We start from the raw sequence: 27,716 nt of genomic DNA on the forward strand, positions 1-27,716 counted from the left end.
AAAGTAAAATTATACAGAATATTACAAAATTATGCAGGAAATCTGCAAACTTTACATAAAGAGACTTTATTCCGTTTATATAATAACGCTGCTTCTGTTTATCAACTTTCTTTTTATTGAAATCATAACAAGTTTCAACATCATACAATATCCAGAACAAGGGACTATCAAGGGAAAATTATGTGATTATGCTCACAGACTTCATTTAAAACACTTAAACTACGATTTTACTTTAAGAATATCAAATCAATTATGTGCGGAGATCAAATCAAAATATTTTGCCAGAAACGTTTACGCAGATCAATCAGGATTTATAAAATTTCGATCTCTTCCACATCCCACTTGAGGTTTCATTTCTACATGTTTATTGATTTAATGTCGCATTTTGTTATTAGGCAACTTGAGTACAATTCTCATTAATTAAATTTTAGTAATTAAAATTCACTAACTGAATATTTAAAAATATCTAATCCTTACCAGCGTTTAAAGTTAATTGTTGATTGTTAATAGTAATCAAATGAATTGGTAATTATTTTGTAAAATATTAGTAAAACTAATAATTGTTTTAGAAGAAAAATATATTCTACCTATTAATAAAAATAACAGAATATGCCTTTGGTCAAGATGGTTTCGATGTGAAAATTGTAGGCACATATTTTTAAACTTTTCTCTGTATTTTATTCCAATTTATTTGCGAATTATAAGCTGTGTCCTCCACAGAACAATATCAAAGAGCTAAATTTTCATGAGCATATCAACAGTTCTTTTGTAAATAACGGGAATAAATTTATTTCATCTGGTTTTCTCAGAATCAAAATTATGTTATTAATAATATATCCCTCTGCATTTACACTACTGGCTTTTTATACTTACTTTTTTAGTTAGATTACGAATACTAGCAGTTTTATATTAATATTATCGTTTTATACTGGTACTCTTACCAGCAATTTCACTTTAATATCACGTTTTCATGTAGAGACTTAGATTTCATGATATGTTATTTTGTAAATTATGCTAATCAATTTGCCCTTTCACTTTATACGAATGAACGTCCGTATCTGTAACGAATACAGAAATCTATAACGTAAATAAATGGTTAATTACGAAATAGAAATTTGAATTATTTAAATAATTGAAAAGTAAAGATACTTCAAGAACACTTTTGCGTATTTATTTAAGAATTTTCCAGCTTGCCAGTGCGAGTGAGTACTTTTGTACGAGTGAGGAAATGTCCGCATGAAATTAAGTGTACACTTTTAAAAATAATAATAAAAAAAGGCTTTTAAAAAATGCGATTTTTTTAAAATGGTTAAAATAAATTAGAATCAAAAAAGTGGAAAGTAATTTATCATATATTTTAATGGAAACAGCAGATAAAATATTTCTCTACAACTACAATTCTATATCACGAATAATAAACGCATGAGGCCCCTTTAATAATACTACAGAAATAATTACTTTTTACAATTCCGTTTAAAAACTGATTTGATGTATTCAAAACGTTTCCATAGTTAGTTCACCAAGACTGAACCATTAAAAGACTAGATTATCTGCATATGGGGATTGATTTATAAACATTCCTGAATAACTGAATTTAGTTGAGAGTACTTACTATGAAATGCTTCAAACAAAGCTTAAGTATTCACGTCAAAAACGCATATCGGAAACAGATGAAATTAAGTTCAATAAAAGATTCCGTTTCATTTGGGTTTAAATTCTTATATAAAAAGATTAGTTTAGAAAAATAGAAAAATTGATGAAATTTGCACCTGCTTTATGCATGTAACAGCTAGTACTTTTGACATGCCAATTCGATTAGTACGTAAGTACCCAAGGTTTTATATTTTGTGATATAAAATTGTAAATGAATTTTTTCATGGAGAATTATTTCATAACTTATTTCTGTTACATTTTTTTCTCTTTAATTCAGTCAGTATTTCGTCAATTCTAAATTAAAATGTGTTTTATAAAAACCCTTTTATTTAAACTTTTTGTTGCTTTTTGTTCTCAATTATACGTTTTCAATCAAATCATTCTTTGAAAATTGAAAATTAATCAATAAATAATAATCGTTTTCTAGTTCCGGTAGTTTGTTACTATTTAAGACATTAAAAACTATATATATTGCTTCTAACTTTACATTATAATTTATGCAAGATATGCGTGATAAAAATTCATGTATTTGATCTTACTGCTCTCTTGAACGGTGTGTTTGCATCCTTTCATTATTGCTTTTGCGTTATTGTTACTTTTTTAAATTCAGCTATTGGTTATTCAGCTCCAAATCGAATTCTTTGCAGTGATTTTATTCTAAAAGCATATATAAAAGTGTAGCTTACATATATCCAGCGCACAAGATAAACATTCAGAAGAAAGTTCCGTTTTCCAAAGTTAATCAACACATATTTTATTTAAATTGTAAGAACGGTTATATATGTTTATAAAATAATTAAACTTCAAATTGTTTCTTAATTTATCTACTTGTATCGGTCAAATCCATATTCAAATACTGCGTTTCAGAAATAAATATTCTATTAATAAACTTTTCGTGCTTTAGTATGGCATTAAGCTATTATAGAAAATAGCTTGTTTGTTAAGCTGATAAATTTAATTTTTTGTGTGATATAGAAGAATGAGATATTTTGCAGTTAGCTCATTAATAATAGTTCAGGTAACATCATTTTATTCTAAGAAAACAAATAACGATGAATGACCTGTGATTCGAGAAACCAAAGTTTTTGCTTTCTTTTGAAGCCATTTGCCTGCGTATCCCGCTGCATGGGCACCAAGTCCATGACCAATAATATGTACAGTGTCGAGAGGATTGAGTTTCGTTGAATTCTGCAATAAATATTTTTAAAAAATCAGTGCCATAATTTCTGCAGTCCAACATATAACTAAATCAGATTTACAATGCAACATTCATAACATAAATTTTTCTAAAAGTTAGCTTTGCGTTAATAACTTCTTTTCTCAGCGCCTTATGTCATTACGATATTCGCTTAGACCAGGGAATCTTATATACAGGCCCTACAATGTCTCATTACAGTATAACATTTTAAAACAAAAAAGTAATTTTATACTAGCCTATAATCTTTACCGGGAGTTGAGTGGAATTTTGTTCAAAAGCACTGCCATCCTGCTTTGAAAGCAGCTGGCAGTGTATGAACGCCAAAATAATAAATGTTTGCTGGAATTCCGTATGTGTATGTATTCCGCAATTAGGTAGTTCTTATGCAGATCTAAAGTATGTTTGTTGCAGGTATAAGTCATCACATTTTAACATTAGCATACCAGTAAGAACACAGCTATTGACAAGATATAGCGCGGTTTAGTTTGCTCTTGAATCATAGGAAATAAAAAGCTTTGTATTTCTTTTCAGTATTACGTATAATAAGTATAATAATTAATAGTTAAGTAGAGATGAACCGTTAGGCGAAATTTTTGTGGTTAACTTACAAGGTATTTCTCCCGCCTTCTTGGCATGACTTCGTGGTGTGGTGTTCTGCATGCTCAGCGAATAATTCAGAGGTCCGTGGTTCGATTCCCGGCGAAGGCGTTTGCTCATTTTTCATCTCTTTGGCTTCCAAAATAACCTAATGACTCTACAGTGGCCCCCGATTAAAACGAATGTTGTGGGATGATTCTCCGCACCCAGGATTTGGCGATTGGGTCCCCTAAAACCTCAGTCGCCCTTTAAAAGAGGGAGTATATAAGGTATTTCGGTACTATTCCGTTTTGAGGACCGTAAAAAATCGCCAAACTATTGTTGATGCCAGGCCAAAAATAATTGTGGCAACCCTAACGCAAGAAAGCAAGTATAATAGTAAATAACTATTTAAGATTGATGTTTTAATTTAGATGAAATGTTAATTTCATATAATACTTTTTTATTATAATTTATATAAAAAAGGCTAAATATGACTGAATGGAAGAGTAAATAATTATTTCAGATCATTATTATAATTTATATAAAAAATCTTATGTGTACACCACATGACTTCCTTGTATTGGAATATTAAATTGGAGTATTAAATTATACGCATTTTTTCTTGCATTTCATTTAAACTTATTGGACTGAATTAAATCTACTTCGCCGACAGCGCATAAACCACAATAGAATAAATGCATTCTTTAAAATTCACTCTAGTATTTGATTACCATAGCGACACTCTGGCGCTAGATTCACTTAACAGTATTAATAATTATATAACAGTTAACTTATATAATAATTTTATAACGGAAGCTAAGTTAACTGTTATATAATCCAATAATTATATAACAGTTAACTTATATATTTCGTTCATATTATAACTCATAATGCACAAAATTTATATCATTTAAAGAATAGAATTATCTAATCGTTACCACGTGTTCTATTCAAATACTATAATAAAGCTAGAATGATGTATAAAAGAAATTAAGCAAGCAAAACAAAAAAGAAACAGTTTTTCACAGACGATTGAGTATTTCTCATTCAATTAATTCAGTTCTCACTTTTCGAGAAGGCAAAAATACATAAAAAAACTCAAAATATCTATATTAAAAATTACGAAGTAAATCTTAAACGCTTATTTCCTCGAAAAAATGATTAAGCATGATTTAAATAATAAATGAAGGCGTTATCTTTGTTGTTGCGAAGCTAAGTTTCTCTAGATTGGCAACAAATCCACTAGTCTCCTGTTTCAAATGTAAACATCAATGGCCGCCATTAAAAAAGGCTTTAAACAACTTTAAAATTGCTGATAATTCTAAAAATATTGCACACAGATTTACTAAAGGCATAAAATCCTTAACCGGAAGATAAAAACAACATAATTCAATCATTTCTAAAGCCAAAAAATGTACAATTTAACAACATATAAGAGTAAATAAACTGAGATGACTGAGCCGGGTAACAGAGTGGATATATATATAAATATATTTATATACGTTTGGTGCAGCGGATTGCAACCAAAATACGAGGTGCACATCTACATGTTATAACAGTCCTATATACAAAATTTCAACGTTCTGAGGCTACTCGTTTTTGAGTTATGCGAGATACGTACGTACGTACATACGTTCGTACAGACGCCACGAAAAATTCCTTTCAGAATTAATTTTAAAACAGTTTTATAATTTTTTTTAAGGAAAAGAGTATTTTATTCTGTCCTTACGTACAGATATCACTCAAAAACATCGTTAAATTGCATTCGATAGCGGTCAAAATGGATATTTTCGTTAAAATATGCTGCCTGAAACTTTTCGCGATTACAATACTTCCTTTTTACTTCGTACAAGGAAGTAAAAAAGGCTAAACTTTACTGAATGGATTCCTGCATCGCTATTTCGCTACCGAGTTATCGCTAAAGCATAATTTCATCTCGTTGGTTGTTCAAACGTAATTTTCTATAATGAATGATGCCTTTTCTTTGAAAAAATTCTATTACAGACTTTTCGTCATGGACTATTCCCAAATTATTAAATGCATAGGATATCAAAAAGGGATTTAAAAATTAAAATAAATGGCGTATTTCAATGACGTCTTAAGATATATAGAACTATCTAAACTTACGCAATCTGAAATCAGCTCTTACGCTAGATTTGGCGCGCTGTTAAATGGCCTGGGTACGTTTGCTAGTTTTGGCGCTTTTGCGCATACATTTTCCCTGCAATTTTTTTACGGTCCTCGAAACGAAATAGTACCGGTATTTCTCCCGCCTTCTTGGCATGCCTTCTTGGCATGCCTTCGTGGTGTGGTGGTCTGCACGCTCAGCGTGTAATTTAGATGTCCGTCGTTAGATTCCCGGCGAAGGCGCTTGCTCATTTTTCATCTCTCTGGTTTCCAAAATAACCTAATGACTCTACACGCTGTTAGGTCTGACGATAAGCGTTTCTCGCTTCGGGTGTACGAGTAAAATAGAAAAGCTGGCTAAAGTGCAGAATCACCCACTTATTCGTTTGGCGCCTTTTACAAGTGTAAGAAGAATTGGATTTTTGTCGTTTACTTTTCATGTGAAAATAGGTCGATGTGTACATAGAAAAAGTCAAGGGAGTGTGCAGTGCCATTTTTGTGCAATTCTGGGATTTTTTTTAATGTGAAAATAGGCGATGTGTACATGCATATCGAGTATGTGCAATTCTTAAAAACACGCCAAATAGTGGGTGATTCTGACTTTCTCCGAAAAGCTTTGATTTATCTGATTACCTAAAGCACACGAGGGTTATCTCTACTACTACTAAAACTTTAAGCATTATAAATTGCAAATCAAAAGAATTTTAACAGTAAATAAATAAATGTAAGAGTCATAATTATTTATAAATAATTTTAATTATTAAAAAATTTTAAGTTTTTGTTATTAAAAATTCGGAAATTTCTAGAAAATTTAATTAATGTTTATGGTACTACATAAAGAAGCGTAAGATATTATGTAAGCCTTTATTGAATTGCAAGTTTTGAAGAAGTTCACAAGCGCGAAGAATTGAAAAATTAGTTTAAATTTTTGCGCCTCCTCTTTTCAGTAGCCACATCACTCGAAAGAAAGAAGCAAAAAGGATTTTTTTAAGGTTTAAATCATTTAATAAACTCCGTTCAAACCTAAAGATTGGATAAAAGTAAATATATTAAGTAAGTACATTAAGTAAAGTAAGATTTTTTTTCGTTTCTTTTAAAGAAAGCGAATTTTGGTTTTGTTCTTTAAAACTGGTTATTCGATCACGTGAAATTTTAACAATTTTACTTTAAATAAATAGACATAATTCTATTTTAATTCAATTAGTTATTAAATAATGATTTAAACACCTTCTTTCAATTCTTCTTCGTATACAACACCTAAAATTTTGAAAAAAAATTTATTGCTTCATAATAAAATTGTACCTTCAGATTTTGGATGAAAAGCCCGATTTCAGCTCCCACCACTCTTATGTTAGCAACAGCCTGTTCGTACCGAGGTCCAGCACCGTTTGACCAGTCAACAACGAAAACATTACTTTTCTGCTTATCCAATATAACAGTTCTTAATACCTGAAGAATAAAATTGAGTGTATTATTATTATTGTAAATAGCAAAGAAAATATTATTAACATATTAAATTCTTACACTATGTTTTCAAACCTCTAGAAAACCTAATATTTTTCCAATCTGAAGAAAATACTGCATGTAAATATTCACTGTCTGTATAGTAATAAATTAATTGGAACGTTATTAATTATTAAAACGATATTAGAACCCAGTCAAAAGGAATTTGAAGATTAATCTCTTGGTATACTTGGCTATCTAATCTTTTATGGATTCCGAATCTTTCATTATGAATTTTCATGAGATGTGCTAATTGCGAATGTAATTTATGAAGAATAAAAAAATGTAAATTGTTATAGATGAAATAAATATAACTTGTTAATTATGTTCAGTAAGACTTCTTCCCCTTGCCATTTTTATCCATATGAATAAGGTTAATTAGTTAATTTGTAAGGATTATGTTATGCTAATTTTATTAAGAGTTAAATTTTAAGTTCCTTTCCTGTCGATTCTTACCTTCAACTTACTACTTCCGGCCAGAATGTAGTTTTAGAATCACATCTGAATACATTATAAGGAAGAGCAGTACTTAACCGCGAAGTTCTTCGGACTTAAAAAGAGAGTTACCAGTATTCTGTCTGCACGCGTCCGTATTTTTAGGCTACTCTCACGTAAGCTATTATTACGCTCGGCCGTACATTTGGCCCTTGATAGCTTCGCAGACAATTAGCGTTAAGGGGCCAACTCGATTAGAATCTTGATAGCTTCGGCTGTAGCTCTTTAGTTTAGATTAGTTTTAGTTTAATTCTTAGCCTCTTAAGTTGAAGCCCAAGTGTCTTCTTTTACTGTACACTCCAAGATGGAGTTCTGTTAAATCTTATTTGAATAATAAATGGTTATTTACCCTTCCATCTTGTTGTTTCCTGTCACACGAATTTAAGCGATTGTTCGTTTATCAATTCTTAATATTCTTCACATTCAACTGTAACTTGTAACTTAGCATTTACAAAGTGTGGAACTCTACAATTTCATTCAGATTTTATTCTATAGATGGGTAGAAAATGCTCGTATGCTTCAACCTTAGAAACTTAATTACTTTGCTTTATTACTTTTATAATGTCATTTCAAACCTTTTTTTAAGAAAAACCTTTTTTTCGAAATTTCACAATCTGTACTTCTGTTGAGCAAAATTTGCTTATCATGTGCTCTACATAATGTATTACTGAGTTTCGATTTTCAATTCAAAAATTAAGAAACTAAAAATAAATTTTAAACTTAATCACAAGTCTCATCTGTGACAGTTAATCCTGCAGTTATATTCCATGAATTAAAAAAGCGCCTCTATTTTTCATGAAATTGAAATAACGTCACATTTACTCGCGTATTTTCCTCCCTAGCTTCCATTGCCAAAAATAGGGCGAGACAAAATCCCCTCTTCCCTAAGAGAAGTGGAAAAGAAGACAGCTTTTTAGAATAATGTTTACTGTATTTTCTCTCTTCTTACCTCGTGCTTTATGGTGCAATTCGAAAGTAGTCGAAAGAGCAGTCTGAAGATCCGGAGCTCGAGTCCCGACGAAGGCCATTTTTATATTTCCTGCACTAAAGCAATCCTAATGACTTTACAGTGTAATGTAAATATTAATTTTGTTAACTTTCTGGAATATTGGCTTCTTTTAAATAAATAGTATTGTGCTGGTTATCACAATTTATTCATGAGTACTTTTCATTCATTTTACTCCTACTGTAATCGTGTCTTACGAAATTATATTTTTCACATAATTTTCCCCTCTCGATTTTCGTACGATAAAATTAGTAAAACAAGGATTTAATACGGGAGTAAATACACTATTGTTTATTAATTTTTTTTTCTGATAAAACTCAACATGATATTTCTTTCAAGTTTTAATTCGTCAGAAAAAAATAGTTCTTAGTATTCCTACATTCAGTTTATAAATATGTCATCAAATTGTATAAACTGAACGCTTTTAATGCAAAATAAATACTGGAATTATAGTTTTTACATGTAAATACTTCACCAAATAAAACACATTTAGCTAGAAGAAAGTCATAAATTGTGTTAAACAAATTCATTTGTTTGACACTCAAAACTGTAACGCTCAGTGATTCCGTAGAGGAAAGCAACTAACACTAAAAGCATAATATAATATATTAATATTAATTTCAATGTAAAGTAATTACAAACATATACAAGGGAAAAAATTCAATTTTTTTTTCATTTAGAAGTATCCGAGATCCAGCACCATTTGACCAGTCAACAACGAAAACATTACTTTTCTCCTTATCCAATATAATAGTTCTTAATACCTGAATAATAAAATCGAGCATTATTATTATTGTAAATGGCAAAAAAATATTATTTAGCACAAAAAATATTGCTAATGAAGGAATGCGAAGTTAACATTAAAAGTATTAAATTTGTGAGTTCAAAATCATTATTCTGCAGTATTTTATATAAATTATAGTATTTTATCCGAACCTTTTATCAAAATCTACCTGTAAAGATATTAAGTATTCTTTTTATTCCTTGCATGCCATCAATGAATATGAGAAACAAGTAAAGTTCTCTAACATCTTAGGTCATAACAGCCTCAAGTAAATTTTTACCTAAAGTTCAAAAGTGTTTTTAACGCTTTTGAACATCATTTTACCTCTTTTGACAACGTGTGCCGTTCGAGTATAGTTGCGCATGTACGCGTTAATGGGATGTCCTCGGCGTTAATGGGATGTCGTGACGTGAATCGTCTACACGTCACGACAGATTAATGAGCTCCCAATCTTTCATTATGAATCTCGCATTACCTCTTTCGCATCGGTAGAGGCAAAATTCTGTTTCTCTCAAACATCTGAAACACCTGCGTAAATGGATTTTTGTTAGAATAGATTTCCTTTCCAAATACGTATCTAATTTACTGTGCATATCTATGACTACCGTATCATGCTATTATGTATACTTTTTGAATTACTGGATCTTATTTTGTCGTTACTTTTGTTTCACTCAGTACGATCAGTTTTGTTCTCCATTATATTTACATAATGAAATACAGCGAATAATTTATTTTAGTCTCATCATCTGTTCAGAGCCGGATTAAAAATAAGGGTTCTGAATTAGATGAACTGATAATTTATATACTGTGAGTATATACGAATAATTATTTCATGAGACACAAAAATCAGTTTTGTTTGCCGGGATAATTATCAAGTAAAACTACTGCGAACAACTAACTTTTTTCGAACAAGATTTCAATCTGAATAATAATTCTAAATATTATCTCTCGCCCTTTTTTCTGGATTAAACATACGTATTTAGGAAATATAATAATAAGAAAAATACTAAATTCTCCTTTACTGTGATCATTGATAGTTTTCGAAATGCAGACAATTTCTGCATTTGAAATCGGCAGTAATCAATGTCTAGAAATTGCCAAATACTAAATGTGATGCAAAGGTAAAAATAGATAATAAAAAAGGTGTCTTTGAAGAATGGTATGCTTTTAGTAGGAGTTGTTGTAGGAATATCGCAAATGTAAACTTGGATTAAATTCTTATCTTTGTTAAATTCATTCAACATGAACACGGAACATTTTTACGATATAAAAAGATTTTTCTATCTGAGCAGCAAAAGGATTTTTATTTTTATTTGATTAATCAGTTTTTCAGAATGAGAAAATTAGCTTTTATTTTCGCATTCCCTTGCCACAAAGCTCTAAGTGTTATAATGAAAATACGTTACTTCGCTCAGAAATGTTCGTCTACTTGGATAGTCATATATTTCGACCGTTTTGAAAAATTATCCTTTATAAAAAAAGTAAATTTGGAATACATATTAATACATTATGACAAAAACTAAATTATCAATGGGAATTTTCCAGGAAGGAAACTTCTCCATACTTAACTATCTGCTATATTTCTAAGACAATAGTTGCCGTTGATTTAGAATTAAGCAAAAGTTTGCTAATGCGTTTGCCGAAATAATATGTACCCTTAAAAATTATCTAGAAATTAAAACAGCTGTTTAGTAAAATTAGGCTTAAATCTAAGTAGAATATTCCTTGTTTCTTAGATTCAAATTAACTTTCTGCATTCGTGTTTATACTTATAGATTTTTCCAGAGTAATGGTTGCATGTAAAGTAATATCACTAAAAGAACATACAATATAAGATCTATTATTTCGATGCTATTTGAAGCCATACTTGCCTCTGACCACATTGCATTTCCGTCTCGAAAATCGTGTATGATGAAGAATGTGTTCGCAGTATTGTTAAAACCGCTGTCGTTTATAGTCCAAGAAGAAAAGTTCAGATTTGTTACATACTGTGGAGTCATATCATTGGTTGGGCTGTAAAATCTGAATTCAGTGCCAATTTTTTCCCTCGATTCTGGCTCAGTACTAATGAACCTTTGGAGGCGAGGAGAATCGAATGGATATCCTCTGTCAAAACAGCCAAGTTCATCCATGCATACTTCACTTCTTTCCGTCGCTTCTTGTGTTCTGAAATTAACTGAGCAAAGTACATCTTTTTTCATTTTCTAGAATTTTATTGATAGGAATTCACGTGAACCAAATAAAAAAATTAAATTAAAGAAATGAAACAAGTAGAAACTATTAGGTTGTCGCACGCGTGAAACATAAGAAATTAGTTGTGCCTGCACCTCAAGTCGAATTAATGGGAGCTCTGATGAAGAAGAGCGATAATGTCTTATATCATCCCTCATTTAAAAGAAGACAAGTAAGAAGAAAAACACGCAGTCGACCAAATACGTCTGCTAAATCGTAAACACGTATCACAGTTTATTTCAAAACTCACTAAAAAGAGACCTTTTTTAGGTTTTTCTCTCCCGGAGCAGGAGACATGAAACATCAACTGCAAACTTACCAGGGTTTAAAACTCTAAACTTTGTCAGCTACACTTCCTTAACCATTTACACCACGAGAGAATGCATAGGGAAATGCGCTAATTTCTTTTATACATTTATTACAACAATTAATTTCTGTAAGTTTGGGAAGCTTTTCAATATTCTATTTTTTATGTGAAAAATTACTGTTAAACGTTTACAGTTATTCAAAAATTTCGAAAGTACTATAGTGATTCATTTTATTTGCGCTTTGCTGTGTCATCAATAATTATTTGTTCTTTTTATTCAATTTATTTTCTTTTATTCGATAGACTTCGTGGGTATCCGTTCATATAGAAAGGTGACAGATATAGATGTAGCTAAACAAATATTTAAAGAAATTTTTGTCATAAGACGCCTCTAGGTTTATTCTCATATTAAAAATATAGAAATAAAATATTAATTCACTTAAGCAAAAATTTCCGGCAAAACCTGAAGATCATGGTAATTTTGTCTCAAGGAAATAATTTATGTAATTCCGTTCACTACAGTGCAGGAATTCTGAAAATGTAAAATGATGTTTTCAGAGGTAAATAAAAGTGAAGCTGTACGAAATACAAAACTGATTAGATTAGAATTGTATTCAAGCAGGAGTGTTTTGACAGCAAAAATAAAAACGAAATAGAAAATATTTATTAACTTATGAAGAAATTTAAAGATTAAGATATAAATTAATAATATTAGAGAAGAAAAAGAGAAAATTAGAAATTGATGATATATTTATTAATAAGATTTCTCACATTTTAGTTGAAATTTCGTGAAAGATTATGTATTCTGATTTAATTTAAATTGAAGTTTAAAAAATATTTTAAATCAAACTATAGCTACAATGGAAAGAAAAAATATGAAAAATATCAAATGCATAAATTAATTTGTGCACTATGTTATTTATGTATTTTATTTGAAACTTTGATTTTTGCAGTTTATTAATAAGTGCCTTCTGTTTCGTTTAGAAATTTAATATCATGCTATAATTTCAATACATATTTATTTTAACTTTGGGCTTTTTCAACTGATAATATTTAATAATAATAAAAGCAGATACGTCTAAATAGTTTGAAATTATTTAGAAATGTTTAAAATAAAATTAAGGCACTGGTTTAAATTAATTTATGAGATCAATTTCAAGATTTTTAAAATTATATCTGAAGCAATAATTACATATTTTTACAATTTTTTTTTTCAGAACTTATTTTAATAAACTAAACCACATTTGAACAACCTTAAGTATAATTACTTAGAAGGGATAATTTAGAAATTAAATGCTCATAGATGCAATACAAAGTATCTTGTAAAGGACAAAAGATTAAAACAAATAAATGAAAAAAAGAGACATTAGAAAAAAGGAGAAAAATACTCAAAGGGAAAATTCATTATACCTATTAAAGGATCCTGTACCACATTTCCGCTAACAACAATAACCACTACCAACAAGATTCCCACAGTAAACTTCATCGTTTTGAAATCCGTATGATATGTACCCCTAAATGCGCAGGGGCAAGATTTTATAACATGGACAAGACTTACCATCTGTTTATCACATCTGGAAACATCAGGCCTTTGACATGCTCTTCTTAAAGCAGATGGATATTCAGTTTTATTTTGCGAAAATAAGTTTCAAAGTTAATTCAAACTGAAGAAAATCCTAAATACTCAATGCGAAATGTCTGTCAATGTGAAATGTCAGTATCTATAGAAACTGCTATGCGAAGAGAGTAGATAGAATATTGTATAAATTTAAAGCAAATAAATTTCTTTAAGTGATTGGCATGTGTATGTTCAAAGAATGAATTTCCTTTTTCCATTTTGTAATGATAAATGCTGAAATCTGTAATTTCTTAGTACTTTTCAGCGTGGGTTCACATCTCTAAAATTCTAACGTCAAACTGAAATGAATAGAATGGAAAGTTCAATGTAAAGTTTTCTTATAAAAATCGTATAAGATTTTATATTGTTTCTTAAAGGTTTTGAGCATAGTTTAAGCTTATTAATATAATACCCAAACGATTTGCATACATTTGTAGCTTCTTTTCTGCATTTAATATGGTTACAGAGCTATCTGCAAATTCATTATGTTTACTCTGCTGAAAATTTAAACAAATAATTTATACGCTGCCAAAACATTAAACTCAAAGTATGAAGGGCTTATTTCTTTGTAATATTGCTACGAATTTTGTACTTAAGATAGGTAATTTTAGTAGAATTATAAGTAAACTTCTTGAATTTTTTTTCTAACATGAAAACTCTAAAGAGAAGCTATGCCAGGAAAGTAGGAATACCGGGACAAGTGCATGTAACATTGAGTAAATGGGTATCTCAGTAATTTGGCGAGATATCGCAAAGCTGACAACTGTTTTGGTGATTTATTCTGTCGCCAAATTTGACAAAAATTTGGGGACATTTAGGTCCGTTCCTTGTATCACCGTAATATATATTGAAATTTAATAAATGCAATTGATTACTAAGTTAGCTGTAACCGTAATTCTACACACATATTGCTTTCCAGTAATTTCGAGAAGCAGAAAATACTAGAAATGTCTCGGCGGCCGGTTGAAAACTATTTAAAGCAGAAAGGTGAGCATCTGCTCTCAGTCGCTTGGTTATTGTTGTTGCGAGTTAGTTCCGCGTGAACTCCGATATATCCAATTAGCTTTCTTTTTAGATACGCTTTGCATTGCATTGTGTTTAACAGAGCTCTGAGTAATTTCTTTTGATAAAAATAAATTTTGTTATTCTATAATCGGGCCTGTATGTATTCAATCTGTTACGAACCCGTAAGCAAGCAGAAATATCAGGCAATGAATGCGTTATAACTTCATTTTTGATTCTACAGAAATTATTTATAACTTATAAAGGTTCTTACCAGTTTTGAACTCACAGATCAGAATCCTTTACTTCAGCGCAATAAAATTTATTGAAACTTTTCTGTTCATGATACGTAAATTAAATAACATTGCCATATTTTTTTAATTGATCAATACTGCTTTATATTCTTTTCAGTTAATAACTCTTATTTTTAAAATTATAAAATTATTGCACACTTATAGCTTTTAAAACGTCTCACTGATGTGAAAACTGTTCAGAAAAAGTTACATCCTTTTATTTTTTATCAAAAATTTATTGTATTTTCGTAGTATTATTTCTAAACATTAGACAAAAAAAAGTTAATCACACCTGTTTTTAGTATATTAATTCTTTTATACTTTCACATATTATTTTGCATGAGATATATAATATTTCACATTTCATATCTGAGAGTAAAGTTATTTCAATTAAATATTAATTCTGATAATTCATTTTTTTCCCTGATTGAGCACAATACAGACGAATGTGATAACTCTGCTAGTTAAACTCGTTTGCTAATACATAAATGTAATATTTCTTGTAGTATTTTTATTATGATGTAGCCATTTCTTTAACTGATCAAAGCGCTATTTATCTTTATAGTATACTAAAAACGTATACTGTGAGTAGAAATTTAAAACATACTGGAAACAATATACAGGGTGACTGCTACTTCATGGTACAAACTTTAAGGACTGGTTCAGGACACTGTAAAAATAACATTTTGTAAATTCATTGTAACTAATTTAATTAATATTTTGTAAATTAATCACATTTTGTAAATTAACTTCCACTTGTAAACGAGATTATGAAAATAAAACACTTTCCTTATCATTTGTTCTTTCCTGTGTTTGTGCTTCGAAGCTTCGCTTTTGACCATAAATTCCTATACAAAAATGTGATTGTTGCAGTGTCCTGTAGCAGCCCTCAAAGTTTGTACCATGATTTAGCAGTCACCCTGTATTAAATTATAAAGTGGAAATATTACAACAGATTCATTTTCAGAATATATATTTCTTAATTTGTAGATGCTTCTAAAAAATGCAAAATATATTTTCTGTTAGCATTTGCACATTTTTCAATTTAATAAATAAATGTAAGATTTCTTAATTTGTAGATGCTTCTAAAAAATGCAAAATATATTTTCTGTTAGCATTTGCACATTTTTCAATTTAATAAATAAATGTAAGATTTCTTTAGTTCTTCTATTATGACAAGATAGTTTCTGGAAAAGAAACTGTTAAATAGAGAGTGGAAAAATACTGGAAATTAGATATTGAACTATAGCGTGAAAATATTCTAACAAATGCATTTTCAGAATGTACTTTTTTTTTAAATTTGCAGATACTTCTGAAAATGCAAATTAAATTTCTGTAAGTATTTGCAAGTTTTTCAGTTTAATATCATGCCAGGTCATTGCTACGTTCGCTAATTTTGTGAATTCAGAACCCAGCAAAATATTGTTGCGTAATATTAGGAAGGTTAACTAAAAATCAACTTAATTGTCTTTTTGTTGTGACATAATTTTAACAGTTTCATTTTATTTTGTGGTCTCTTGAAAGTTTTGGGCCCACCAGCGGCCAAGCGGTAAAATCGCTGAACACTATCAGTTCGGTCCGATGTTCGAATCCCGCGAACGGGCTGGCTGCATGGGGGTTTTCGTGGTTTTCCCCATGTGTAACGCGTATACGAGCCAGTTTCCCTTAGAAAGTCCTCCACGAAGGCATCCCTCCCCTTAGGCAGATAGCCCTAGTGTGCTTTGCCGTATTCTCAATACACCAAACACACCTCATGAAAGTTTTGTAAGTTATTCAAAATTATTGAAAGTTTTTGTAAATATTGAAATCATTTTGCTTGCATTTTTGTGTATTTTGTATCTATATATTTTGGATTACTTCTTTTTTATCCTTTTGCTTAATTTTGGTATTTTGTTTAATAGTTCTAGCGTTTATTTTATACATAAGTGAATTTTTGGCCACATGTTTGTACATAATATTTATTTCTTATAAAGAATTTTAAATGCTTGAATTCTTAATTCAACAGAGTTTAAATTTTAAAAACAGCTCAACTAGAGCGCAAGATACAGGCAAAAACGCTCCTGATGACAATTGCTGTCGCCAACTTGGCGATTTTCTTGAAGCTTCATAAAAACGCGCTTTTCATGGATGAAAACTTCCAGTATCCCATGCAACATCATATAAATAAAGTTACGAGAGCCGGGAAAAGTCATTGACTGATTCATAGGGATTCCAAGATATTCTACACATAAACCTATCAATACGCTCACTCTTGTAAAATGTTAGATCCACTAACATTAAATTATTTTATTCCGCAATGTACTTCTTACGTTGTAATTTTTCAATAATTTTGATTATAAACATTACTGTTGTAAACGACACTGTTGCTAAAAAATGCTGAAAGAAAATGTGCAGACATGACATAAAAACGTTCTTATCTCTTTTAGATAAACCTAATCTCTCTATACATTCTTCAGTAACAAAGTTAGCTTGACTGCCACGATCAAGTAACTTCGCATTGTCCAGATGAATCTAGCACTTAAACAACAGCAGTACATAAGAAACTTCAAGCTGAAGATTAAGTCTGATACACAAGATTTAATGACTGAAATAGAACTCATGCAAGTTTCCTCTCACTTAACTAATTTACCATTATTTGCCCCAAACTCTTTGCATAGAAAATTGATTTAGATGTCACAGACAACTCCTTCAAACTGTTCGTAACTCTTTATCACGTTTATGGCTCATTCTGAATTCAATCTTAATGCAGTAACTTATGATGATTTTCAAAGCACCTTTTACATTTATGGATATTTCTACATTCCAAAGCTCTTTTTATATCTATGGATACTTCTACACGCCAATGTTCTGTATTTGAAATTAAACAATTAAAAAATAATTTGTTTTCTTGACAAAATTAGCATGACCTTGATCCTTAAAATTTAAAAGCTTATTACATTTCAGTGCTGAATGACTAACTTTACAATAAGTGCCCCAGCTTTTAAAAATTCTATCGTATTTCCTCTCGCTTTAAAGTTCCTTCCAATCATCCTCTCGTAAAAGAATCCAGTTTTAATTACACTAAATGTGTAAAGCGTATTCGCAGGGATCTTCGAAAACTAAAAATCTACCTTGAAATACAAAATCTCAAAAGGGCATGCACATTCTCTCACAGTGCGCATGATTGGAAATTCTAAAGGTATGCTGTTTTTAAATATTTTGCTATATTGCTGTTGATATTGCTATTATGTGTTTTAAATGTCAAGAACAATTTCAAAATTTCAAAATTTACATTTCCCTTCCTGTTTTCCTCTTTATCGGTGATGTACATTGCGAAAAAAAAAGGGACGGCAGTTCTATAACTCCTGTTCTACTGGGCCGATTGACGAAACTAAGTTGCGTTTTTCATGTCTCGAAAGCGCGACTTAGGATATATATTAAATTTATACGTAGGTTGGGGCAAAAGTCATGGTAACTATTTTTTTTCCTTGAAGATACCAGTCTGGTTGAAAAATGTGACATATACAGACGAAAGGACAAGGTCTTAACTACATGTGTGGACAATGAATAGCACTGAAATATCGTAATACACGAAGTTATTATGGTATTATACAGGGCAATATAGCCTTCACCGGGCAAAAGAATGATAACACAATACACGTAAAGTTGACATGACGAACCTGGACCTAAAGACCCATAATGTAGTTCCCTGCTGTCATCACACGCTGCCCCAACGATGTGGAAGGCGCTGAATACCATCAGCCTCAGCATTTGCCGCACCATGTGTGAATCGGGTCATTTGTTGGCGCACAGCATCAGCAATGTCCTCTCGTGTTGCAAACCGCCTATCACGTATTGGTTCCTTAATCTTGGGAATGAGATCAAAGTCAAAGGGCGAAAGGTCAGGAGAGCATAGTGGGTGCTCCAAATCTTCCTATCCCCAACGTCGGAGTAGCTGCCGTACATACTCTGCTTTATGTGGTCTTGCATTCTCGTGCAAAATTCACGTCGTACCTGTCGCACCAGGAAGTCCCTGTAGTACCGTGCGGTCACTGTTCTGCCAGGAGGAACAAAGTGGCAAACAATGACACCCCTGACGCCATACGCGACGATCACCATCTATTTGACTGGGGAAGGATTCTGACGCTAGCTCATTACGACATATCCTGTGGACGGTGCGTTTCTCGATGCCACTTGCCCTCTCTAACTCCAGTAATGTCCATCGTCTATCTTCATCCATGAGGTGCTCGATGACGGCACGTGCCAAGTCGGCCCGCACACTCACCCGTCGTTCCGAACGTTGCTCATCACTGGTTGACACACGTCCTTGCTGAAACTTTCCTACCCACCATGATACTGTACGATATGGTAGGGGATTATTCCCAAGGCTTCAACTAATTCACTGTGACATTCCATCGCATTTCTCCCTCGGAGAACGGCTATTTTGATGTAAGCGCGCTGCTCAACACAGGTTACTTCCATCTCTCACGGCACTCACCAACTGACTGATTTCAGAGCCCTCGCTACCACAGAGCCAGCTATCACAGAGCCATCTGTTGTTCTGTTTACACACTATGCCTGCAGAACTTCCACACGACACATATACGTTTTGTGATCCGTTCACATATCTACAAGAAAAAAAAATAGTTGCCCTGACTTTTGCTCCTACCCTCGTATATAGCATTGTTTTAACATAGGTATTTTGACACAAAATCGGAAACTTTTTCTGAAATGCTACACCATTTTTTTCATATTTCGATTCCACGATTCAGATTATGCCTAAATATTAAATTTTGTAAAATTTGGTGCGAAATTTACGGAGAAATTCACAAATTTATCTTTGCATATTTTTTTCAGTTTGCGCCAAGAATAATTGATTTGGCGAAATTTTTAATATATGGCAACCCATTTTCGTTTCACTTTCCATTGCGCAAGACCGGGAAAAAATTCACTTCGTTCTAGCTTTTCCCATTGTTCATGTGGAGAAACAGTGTCATATCGTTCCTCCTTTCAAATAATTTTAACAAAGAGCCTAAACCATATTTGACGTTATTATCGCTTTCAACAAGTATGCCAAATTTCAAAACGCCGCCAATATACAAATTCACGTACATCGTCGGAAATTTTGAATAAAAAATTATAATTTTTTGCAGGTATTCTTAGAAATATATCTACTTTAAGATAGAAATGATAAAAATCTTATAGATTATAACTCAATTTTTTTTCGAAAAATTTATAAAAATTATTAAAGAATAAATCATAAAAAATGGGCGAATTTTATTTGGAATGAACCTAAATTTCGAAATGGGAAAGGAAGAATCAAACAAGTTTAATAAAAAAAAGATATTAATAAATATATACCAAACTTAATTAACATTGAGAGCTAAAATATTGAAAGCTAATTTTTAAAACATTACTCGTGCGATTTTTACAAAGATATGTCTACACATGATTTAATGTTAGTGGATCTACATTTTACAAGAGTGAGCGTATAGGTTTATGTGGAGATATATCTTTGTAAAAATCGCACGAATAATTTTTAAAAAATTAGCTCTCAAAATTTTAGCTAAAACTTGGCATAATTATAACTCAAACTAGCAAAACTTGGTAATTGGGAATAATTTGAGTCGTAGAATAGAAATATGTTAACAAAATTGGCATGTCATTTTAAAAAAAGTCCGATTTTGTATCAATATACCTATATTAGAATAATGTTATATATAAAAATCGAATAGATATCCTAAGTCGCGCTTTCGAGACAGGAAAAATGGAAGTTAATTTCGTCAATCGGCAGAGTAAAACGGGAGATATAAAACTGTCCCCCTTTTTTTTTTCAGTGTTACATGTATCAATATGTAAAAATCTATAATAGCTATGCCATATAAATATCAACAATATAACCGTACCTAGTGGCCACTGCAATTTAACAGGCAAAAGTGGGCATGCATTAAGCGCTGGCTCTCGGCGGTAGCGAGGGAGCCACTTATGTGACTCCTCCCGATTCTTCGCTCTGTTTTGACCATTGTTTTAAAAATGTGAATAACTACACAAATAAGATGTTCAACTCTCCCAAAATGATATGTGTTTGAGAATATGTATCTCAGAAACTGCCTAACAATAATTTATGACAGTTTTCCGACCACGTCTGCTAGTGTTTCATATCCGTTATGCATCTATGATGCCCACCGGTTATTGCTAAGTTAATATAAGGTATCATTGTTCTGTATACGCAGTAAAGATTCTCTAGTTCTCTACTGAATTTATTTCACATACACACATGCATACATGCATATATATATACATTCATTTTGCAAATTAGTTGGCAACAATAATTAATCTTTTATTTATTTACAATTGAATTTTCATAACTTAAAATTTAAATTAGCTTTATTTGAATGAGATAATGATATTATATATATATATATATATATATATTTACGAGGGCTGTAAATTAAGCAATGGCAACATAGGTATAAATCAATTTTTATTGAACTTACAAGTACAATTGCATTACATTCCTTCTATGTAATCACCAGCAAATCTAATAACCTTTTGCCAAATGTCGGGAAGCTGTTGTAGACCAGTGGCAAGGTGTTGATTGTTGATGTGAGCGACCGAGCGCCCTACAGCGTGGAGTACAGATGAAACGTCATGAAATCGGTGACCTCGGAGGGGTTCCTTCAACTTCGGAAACAGAAACAACAGGAGGTCACAAGGACTCATGTCGGGTGAGTAGGGAGAGTGTTCCAGGATTTCCCACTGCCACCGTCGCAAAAGGAGAGTGATATTGTTTGCGACATGGCAATGAGCGTTGTCATGCAATACTATAGGGAAATTGTTGTGCAATAAAAGTGGACGTTTGCGGCTCATAGGCTGGACGCAGATGGTGCTGTAGAAATCAAAAATAGTAATCTGCGTTGACAGTTTGTCCTTCAGATACAGCATGTGTAAGAATCACACCTTCCCAGTCGTATGCCATAATCAGCATAACCTTCACCCGACTGGGTACTTGTCGAAATTTCTGTGGACGTGGCGAACCTTGGTGACGCCATTCATTTGATTGATGCTTTAATTCAGGCTCATAGGCTCGTGCCCATGTCTCATCAATGGCGACAATACGCTGCAGAAATGCGTCTCCTTCATTACCGTATCTCTCCATGTGGGTGCCAGCCAGTGCATACCAGTGCCATTTCTGTACTTCGGTTAGTCCGTGTGGAACCCAGCGGGAAGCAATTTTCCTCAAGTTGAGACATTTCTTCATTATGCGCCACACCGTTTGATGACTCAGACGAACCTCTAAGAATAATTCTCGGACAGTCCATCCGCGGTCTATGGTAAGGAGACCGCTGAGGATGTCAATCTGCTCTTGAGGAATGAAGGGCCGACCTGTGCATTGCAAATCCGCAGTCTCATTCCGACCCGAAAGAAATGCTTGAACCCATCGTGCTACTGTCCTATACGGTAAGGCATTTATGCCACAGGCTTCCACTAATCCTCGATAGCATTCTGTTGTATTTTTGCCACGGGCAACCTTGATTTTAAGCCATGACCGCTGATCACCTTTTGAAAACATGCTTTAGAGCGATGAAAACGAAACTCCTCACTTTAACGCCACACAACTACCTTTCTAAGCAGATTGACTGTTTTTTGCACTCTACACATCGACAACAGCGCCACCTTACCGCTCTCATATCCTATTTGTGCATGCCCGCCTTTCTGCGAGTTTCAAGGTTAAGTTGCCACTATTTAATTTACAGCCCCCTTATATATATGTATATATATATAAATGTAGTAAGCTCGCATAAAAGTTACCAAGAGCTGTTGCTCCAAAAAGTTCAACACGTTTTAAAAAAATTAATACATATGAAAATCAAACCATTAAACATGTAAAACATTAAAAAAAAACAGAATCAGATAAAAAGGTAAGCGGAAAATGGTAAATTAGCCCAACTCGACTTCCAAACTGGCTTTTCAAGGGAAATTTCATTTATTTGAACGTCGAATCAAGCTAACCCCATTACGCGTTTCGCCGAAACAGACAATTGAAACTTTTTCGCTACAAAATTTTTTTAAAATTTAGACAAAGTGTCTTGGAAATTTTAATAGCATCAATTCTCTGTTCCAATTTCCCGACGCGTCCGCACAGAATGACACATTAAGGTGTTAAAATATGTTAAACAATACCTATACATCTTAAATCTAGACTAAAATCAAAATTAAAATCAAAAATAAAATCAAAATAATAACGAAAATAAATAGCGGTCAGCTATTAGTCCTAAATATACAAAAACATACGGGCTGGGCCTGCAAGCTTAAAGATTAACAATATAATTTTTATATTTTAGAAATCTGTAATGAAAAACTGTAATTAAAATAAAATAAAAGAAAAGAAAATTAAGATGATAACAAACTGAGTGGGTCTTGCTAAGACCAAGAAAAAGTTGTAACAAAAGAAACAAAAAACTGACCTGTGGCGATGCAAAGCTATCCCTCTTAAAACTAGTTGAAAAGTGGTTGCAATTCCTTTCTGTGTATTTCATCCGAATGACGTATGTAGGGGGGAGCGAAGTTCTGTGGGCATTAGCCAATACGAAGAGATTTTCGTTATCTGCAACTCGTCTCCTATTATCGAAGGGCGCCGGAAACCTCGGAAAACGTGAAAAGATCTCAAAAATGGCGTCTGGCATGTAGTTGGATGGAAAAAATTTTTTCTCGAAGTGAAAATGGCTAATTCAGCTAAAACTACAAAAACTTGGCCATTAAAGCAAGAGTAAAAGGAAAAAACAGTCATTTGTTAAAAAAGTCGTAATTCTTCAAGCTAGCGGGCGATCAAGCTACTTTGAAAAACGAAAAGGCCCGATTTGTTAATAAAAGTAGTAAAATTGGCCATTATAGAAATTTAAAACTATGTACACAATAGTATTTAAAATTAAAGTGCCAAAATTTTGGAGGAAAGAGAATGAAAAAACAAGAATTATCTGTACATTTTTACAATAGATTCTCTGAATTAGTCATACATCTTAAACCGTCCGTGGCTTTAGGTATAAAATATCATTATCTAATTCAAAAAATCTAAAAATAGGTAAGGCAAATGCCAGCTTTTGTAAGGGTATTTTTAATTATTTTATGAGGAATTAGGTTACTTTTTAAAATAGTTACGAAGTATAGTATTTCTTCTTGTAAGTGTTTCGCAGTATTGCATATTCTTTTTATTCTAAGTAGCTGTGAATAAATTGTGTTGAGTATAACTCTTTTGGAAATATTTGAATTCCAGTTAGTTAATTTAAGTGTGGAAAAATTAAATTCTCTTCTTTTGTCGTAAACTTTAATAAAATTGTAATCTATAATATGTAAATCAAGGTAGACTACATTATGCTGTTCTGTATTTGTTTTATTTAGTTTTAAGCATGCAGGGTAGATATTAGCTATTTTTATTTTGTTGTAGTTATTAAATGCAATGACATCATCAATATATCTATAGATGTGTTGGTAAAAGAGACGTTCTTCCGTACTGAGTGAACGGACATAGGTCAATTCTTTAGTAAACAGGAATAATTCACAGACAGAGGTTGAAAAATTACCGCCCATATTGATACCCTGTACTTGTTTATAGATGTTATTGTCAAATTGAATAAAATTATTGAAGAGCACGCTGGTAAGGAATAGTTGCCATTTTTCGTTGCTGAGAATGGTAGAAATTTGCGGAAATAAATCTGGAAGAGCAAGTAAACTTGTAAAAATTTCTTCGAGCGGTAGAGATGTATAAAAGTTTTCAAAGTCGTAGCATTGGATATGGTCTATTTTAAGTGAATTCATAGTTTTAAGAACTAGTTCGTTACTAGAGATCATCCGGTTGCAATGCAAACCCTCAAAATCATAGTTATTGATTAAAATCACTACCAGTGCTCAGATTTGCTCAGATTAAAATCACTACCAGTGCTCAGTCACGTACCATACGAAGTTTTTGTGCAAAGAGATAATCTATTTCTTTTAGATAACTTTTGGTATTATTCGCTATGAACCTGAATTTTATTGGAGACTTAATTTAGGTAAGGCATAGAAATTTAGGTAAGGCATAGAGACTGGCAAACCTGTTGTTATATTTCTGGGGCTGTATTTTTAGTCTTTTATGGAGTGCTTTAAATTTATTGAGAAGAATCTGAGCACTGGTAGTGATTTTTTGGTAAGTGCAGGTGTTATTTAACTCTTTATGCAGAAGATTGTAGTAGAATTGTTGTCAAATAATACTAAAATTGTTGCTTGCTTTGTCAATCTTCGTGATGATAAAGTGATTTTGCAATTTTTGAATTAGATCCTCCAGTCGTTTATTATTGTGTAAAGTATTCCGCTTACCTTTTTATCTGATTCTGTTTTTTTAATGTTTTACATGTTTAATGGTTTGATTTTCATATGTATTAATTTTTTTTTTAAAACGTGTTCAACTTTTTGGAGCAACAGCTCTTGGTAACTTTTATGCGAGCTTACTATATTTTTTTTATATTTTACTTATTTTGCAGCATATTGCGCAAGATGTTTTCTAGACCAAAATTAGTTTTTCAAAATTGTAATTACTACCTTGCTTGATATATTATATATATATATATATATAATAGATTTGTTACTTCTAAAATTTAATCTCAAATTGCTTCATCTGAAAAAAGAATAAATGTTATTAAAATTTTTATATGACTGTGGCGAAATATCTTCTAAAAGTCAATCAAAATTTTATAAATTACTACTGTTAATTTAATAGTGCCAATCAATGGTGTTTTGGTTTATTAGATTTACGGCAAAGCACTCGAGGGCTATCTGACTTAAGGGAGGAATGCCTCCGCGGAGGACGTTTTAAGGCAAACTGGCTCGTATGCACGTTACACATGAAAGAAAACCACGAAAACACCCATGCAGCCATCCCCCGTTCGCGGTATTCGAACTTCGGACCGAACTACCAGTGTTCAGCGACGTTACCGCTCGGCCGCTGGTGGGCCTGCAAATCAATGATGAATTATTTTTCATGCAAATCCTCAACCCGAAGTTATTAAATAGTTGTTAAACCATTATAATTTATATTCAAATATCAATCCTGTGCATTAAAAATAACCCCCGAGTTACTGATGTTGCCGAATTTTATTGAATTATAATCTTTGCTTATGATTTTCAACTATGCATCATTATAGTGAATAATCTATTAAGGAACCCAACCAACCTACTCTACATATTTTACTTGTAGAATAATAGTATGAATTAGATTATTTAGGCTATGACAAATCTTATAAGGATTTATATGCCTAAGCGAAGGGAAGCCTTCGTGAAGGATCACTGAACGATGATATAATGCGACTAAACAATGATAAATTATTTCCTTCAGATCTTTATGTTTTATGAATTCGTGTTCAAAACCTTTGTAGAGGTGATGTGTTGTTCATTCCAAATGCAGTATCTAAATATAGCTTGTCGTTTCTTTTGCTGATCAGTCTGATATGTTCTTTTATATTAATGACAGATGCAAATACTCTAAATTTCGTCACAGAAATGACTGAGTATGGTGCGAATATTAATTTATTTGAATTTAAGCAACTTAACAATTATTTCTGTAAATAATTATTTGTTATCAGAAATTATTTCACTTTTTTCCAAACAGTATGGTGGTTTATCTTTAGTTTTGAGATAGAATTTTCTGGATGCTTCATTCTTCGACATTAGTAGTAGATCTTTGGCAGCATAATAGCCCATTCTAACGCATTTCTGGGTCTCACATGAGCCGCATTTATCCTCTTCGTAGGCTTCCCAGCTGTAGCATTCCAGAGACAGGAATTTACAGTCAGTGTCTATGCTGGCAAGGAAGTACTGATGAGCTCGATCGTGGCTGCAGGCTAAAGCGTCTACATGCTCGTCCACTGTAATAATATAATGAGAAAGAATACTGCACTAAATTTAAATTTTACATGCTAAAATACAAATACACAAATAAGCAATGATTTGTGAACTATACAGGCAATTGAGTATGTTTGTGATGAAAAGTGATTTATGATTGAATGTTGATGGTATCACATACAATTGTGATTCCATTTAATGATGTGAATATTTATTGTATTTCGCCAAACTAATTACCGAATTAACTGAATTACGCCAAACTAATTAATTGAACTTCTTCCTCTTATACTTAAATCTGACTGTATTTTAGCTTCAGATGTAAAACAAGAATTTCGATTAGGATATAGGTTTGCGATTATGCTTCCAATACGATATGCTGTCGCTTTATTATTGAAGAAAATCAGATTCTAAAAGTTTCTGCTCTTGAAATATTTTTAAAAAATCTTAGTCAAATTTGATTACCTAGATATTTGCTATCATATTTAAAATATTTTAATAAACATTTTTGATGTCGTTTCATAGAATAAAATATCTTTATTAATTTTTTGAAAAAATATTAGCTGTGTTTTTATTTACCTTTATGTCATAATATAAAGTTACTTATCCTAGCATAATAGACAATATTATATGCAGAACGCATGAAGACATTTTTATTGTAATTAAATAATTAGCACTTTAGAATTTTAACTCTCATTTAGTTCTCCATTGGGTGCAAAGCAAAATGTCACTAGAATTATCGCAATGTATCAAAATTATTATTATTTACATGTTCCGCCCTAAACCACTACACGGAAGGAGAAAGGCCTTCGTGGAGGACTTTTCAAGGGTGTATATATATATCGTGAATACGGCAAAGCACACTAGGGCTATTTGCCTAAGGGGAGGGATGCCTTCGTGCAGGACTTTCTAAGGGAAACTGGCTCGTATACACGTTACACATGGGGAAAACCACGAAACCGCCCATGCAGCCAGCCCGTTCGCGGGATTCGAACCTCGGACCGAACTACCAGTGTTCAGCGATTTTACCGCTCGGCCACTGGTAAGCCGGACTTTTCAAGGGAAACTG

At 32.0% G+C, this 27,716-nt stretch overlaps 2 protein-coding genes across 2 annotated transcripts in view; both read right to left on the reverse strand.

Annotated features, from left to right (window-relative positions):
* Positions 1 to 13,449, reverse strand: part of LOC118186976 (pancreatic lipase-related protein 2-like) — a 33,326-nt gene extending 19,877 nt beyond the window's left edge. Inside the window, exons 1-4 of the mRNA XM_085811460.1 lie at positions 13,295 to 13,449; positions 11,217 to 11,521; positions 6,860 to 7,006; positions 2,715 to 2,841 (exon numbers count right to left, since the gene is read on the reverse strand). Of these exons, the coding sequence (XP_085667586.1) occupies positions 2,715 to 2,841; positions 6,860 to 7,006; positions 11,217 to 11,521; positions 13,295 to 13,445 (730 nt within the window). The 5' untranslated portion in view covers positions 13,446 to 13,449. The remainder of the gene's footprint in view (positions 1 to 2,714; positions 2,842 to 6,859; positions 7,007 to 11,216; positions 11,522 to 13,294) is intronic.
* Positions 13,450 to 26,317: 12,868 nt separating this feature from the next.
* The window catches only part of LOC118186978 (pancreatic triacylglycerol lipase-like), a 29,677-nt gene continuing 28,278 nt past the window's right edge, over positions 26,318 to 27,716 (reverse strand). Inside the window, exon 7 of the mRNA XM_035357143.2 lies at positions 26,318 to 26,673. Coding sequence (XP_035213034.1) covers positions 26,378 to 26,673 — 296 coding nt within the window. The 3' untranslated portion in view covers positions 26,318 to 26,377. The remainder of the gene's footprint in view (positions 26,674 to 27,716) is intronic.

The sequence above is a fragment of the Stegodyphus dumicola genome, chromosome 2, assembly GCF_044657685.1.
Source record: "Stegodyphus dumicola isolate Sdum_Otavi_A_Nest chromosome 2, ASM4465768v1".
Classification (NCBI taxonomy): domain Eukaryota; kingdom Metazoa; phylum Arthropoda; class Arachnida; order Araneae; family Eresidae; genus Stegodyphus; species Stegodyphus dumicola.